The 1,230-nt window shown below is 65.9% G+C and overlaps 1 protein-coding gene across 1 annotated transcript; it reads left to right on the forward strand.

The window, feature by feature from the left end:
* Nucleotides 1–151: 151 nt before the first annotated feature.
* On the forward strand, nucleotides 152–895 carry LOC116863281 (proline-rich protein 23B-like). Its single transcript, XM_032850781.1, has one exon. The coding sequence runs from the start codon at nucleotides 152–154 to the stop codon at nucleotides 893–895; it is 744 nt and encodes a 247-aa protein (XP_032706672.1).
* The last annotated feature ends 335 nt before the right edge of the window (nucleotides 896–1,230 follow it).

Here is a 1,230-nt window from a genome sequence, read left to right on the forward strand (position 1 = left end):
TCCAGGCACTCTCTCTGCGTCGCCCGGTACCGCGCTCCGCCGCCCCCGCCGCCTCACCTGTCGTCGTGGAGACCTGTCACAGCGTGCAGGACCCGGTCCCTCACACCCGCCGCCAGGCCCCGAGAGCGCCGCCCGCAGCGCTGTCCCGGTGATGGGCAGCTGGCCTCGCAGCCCCAGCGCCTACCCCGAGCCCTGCTGGGGACCGCCGCCAGGTGGACCCCGCCCTGCCAAGCGCCGCCGAACCCAGGAGCCCGCGGGCCTGGAAGGGCCCCTGGCCGCGGACACACTCACCTCCGTGGTGGTCCTGGCCACCGGCTGTGCCCTGCAGCTGCTCCTGGACGACGTCGACCTGGTGCTCGAGCCCGAGCCGACGTCGGCCCTGCAAGTGACCGTCGGAGAGCTCACCCTCGTGCTGGTCCCTGAGGCTCTCCTGCGCTCCGGAGGGCAGGGCCACTCGCCTGCCAGCCTGGAACGGGGCGCGTTCCCGAGCGCACCCGAGCACGACGTCGCCGTCGAGCGGGGCCTCTTCTGCGTTTCTGCCCCAGAGATGGCCGCCCAAGAAGAGGCCTACGAGAAAGACGCCGACCGCGAGTTCCTGCCGCCTCGGATGGACCCTGCAGCTGGCTCCGTCCCTGGGCTCCGCCCCTGCGCTGCAAGGGTGGCCAGCCCCCACCCACAGGGCCCCACACCGGGTGCCTGGCCTTGGGCCCCCACCCCTAGTCCAAAGAGACGCTCTCCTCTCCGCTACTTCAACCTGGACGCCCACCTTCTGGAGCCCTTCCCCAACTCGCCACTCCAGCCTCTACCTCCCTCTCCGAGCCCAGGCCCCCACGCGCGCCCCCAGCGCCTGCCGGGTCCCTCTCGCAAGGCCCGGAGGCGCCTATTCCAGGAATGAACTGCTCCCACAATCCCTTGCCACCCAGTGGGCCCCTTAGGAGAGGCTTCCAGGAGCCGCCGTGTACACTGCACGACCCGCAAGAATCACCAAGCATGAATAATGGACAGATGCTCTTTTGATGCAAGCTGCATTGCAAAATTTTGGATCAATGGCGAACCGAAACATCTGAAGGGAAATCCCCTCAGCAACGAAATGCTGCTGGAAATACAGTGTGCTTCCAGAAATGCGAAACGCTGCTTAGGTTGTTTTCTCTTAAGGTTACGCTTAAGTAGCTCCATTCTCCTTAGTTTCACGCTTCTTTCTAAAACCCATCCTTTCCCCAGTACCCTACC

This window comes from Lontra canadensis, unplaced genomic scaffold (assembly GCF_010015895.1).
Source record: "Lontra canadensis isolate GAN:19392208 unplaced genomic scaffold, GSC_riverotter_1.0 scaffold834, whole genome shotgun sequence".
NCBI lineage: Eukaryota > Metazoa > Chordata > Mammalia > Carnivora > Mustelidae > Lontra > Lontra canadensis.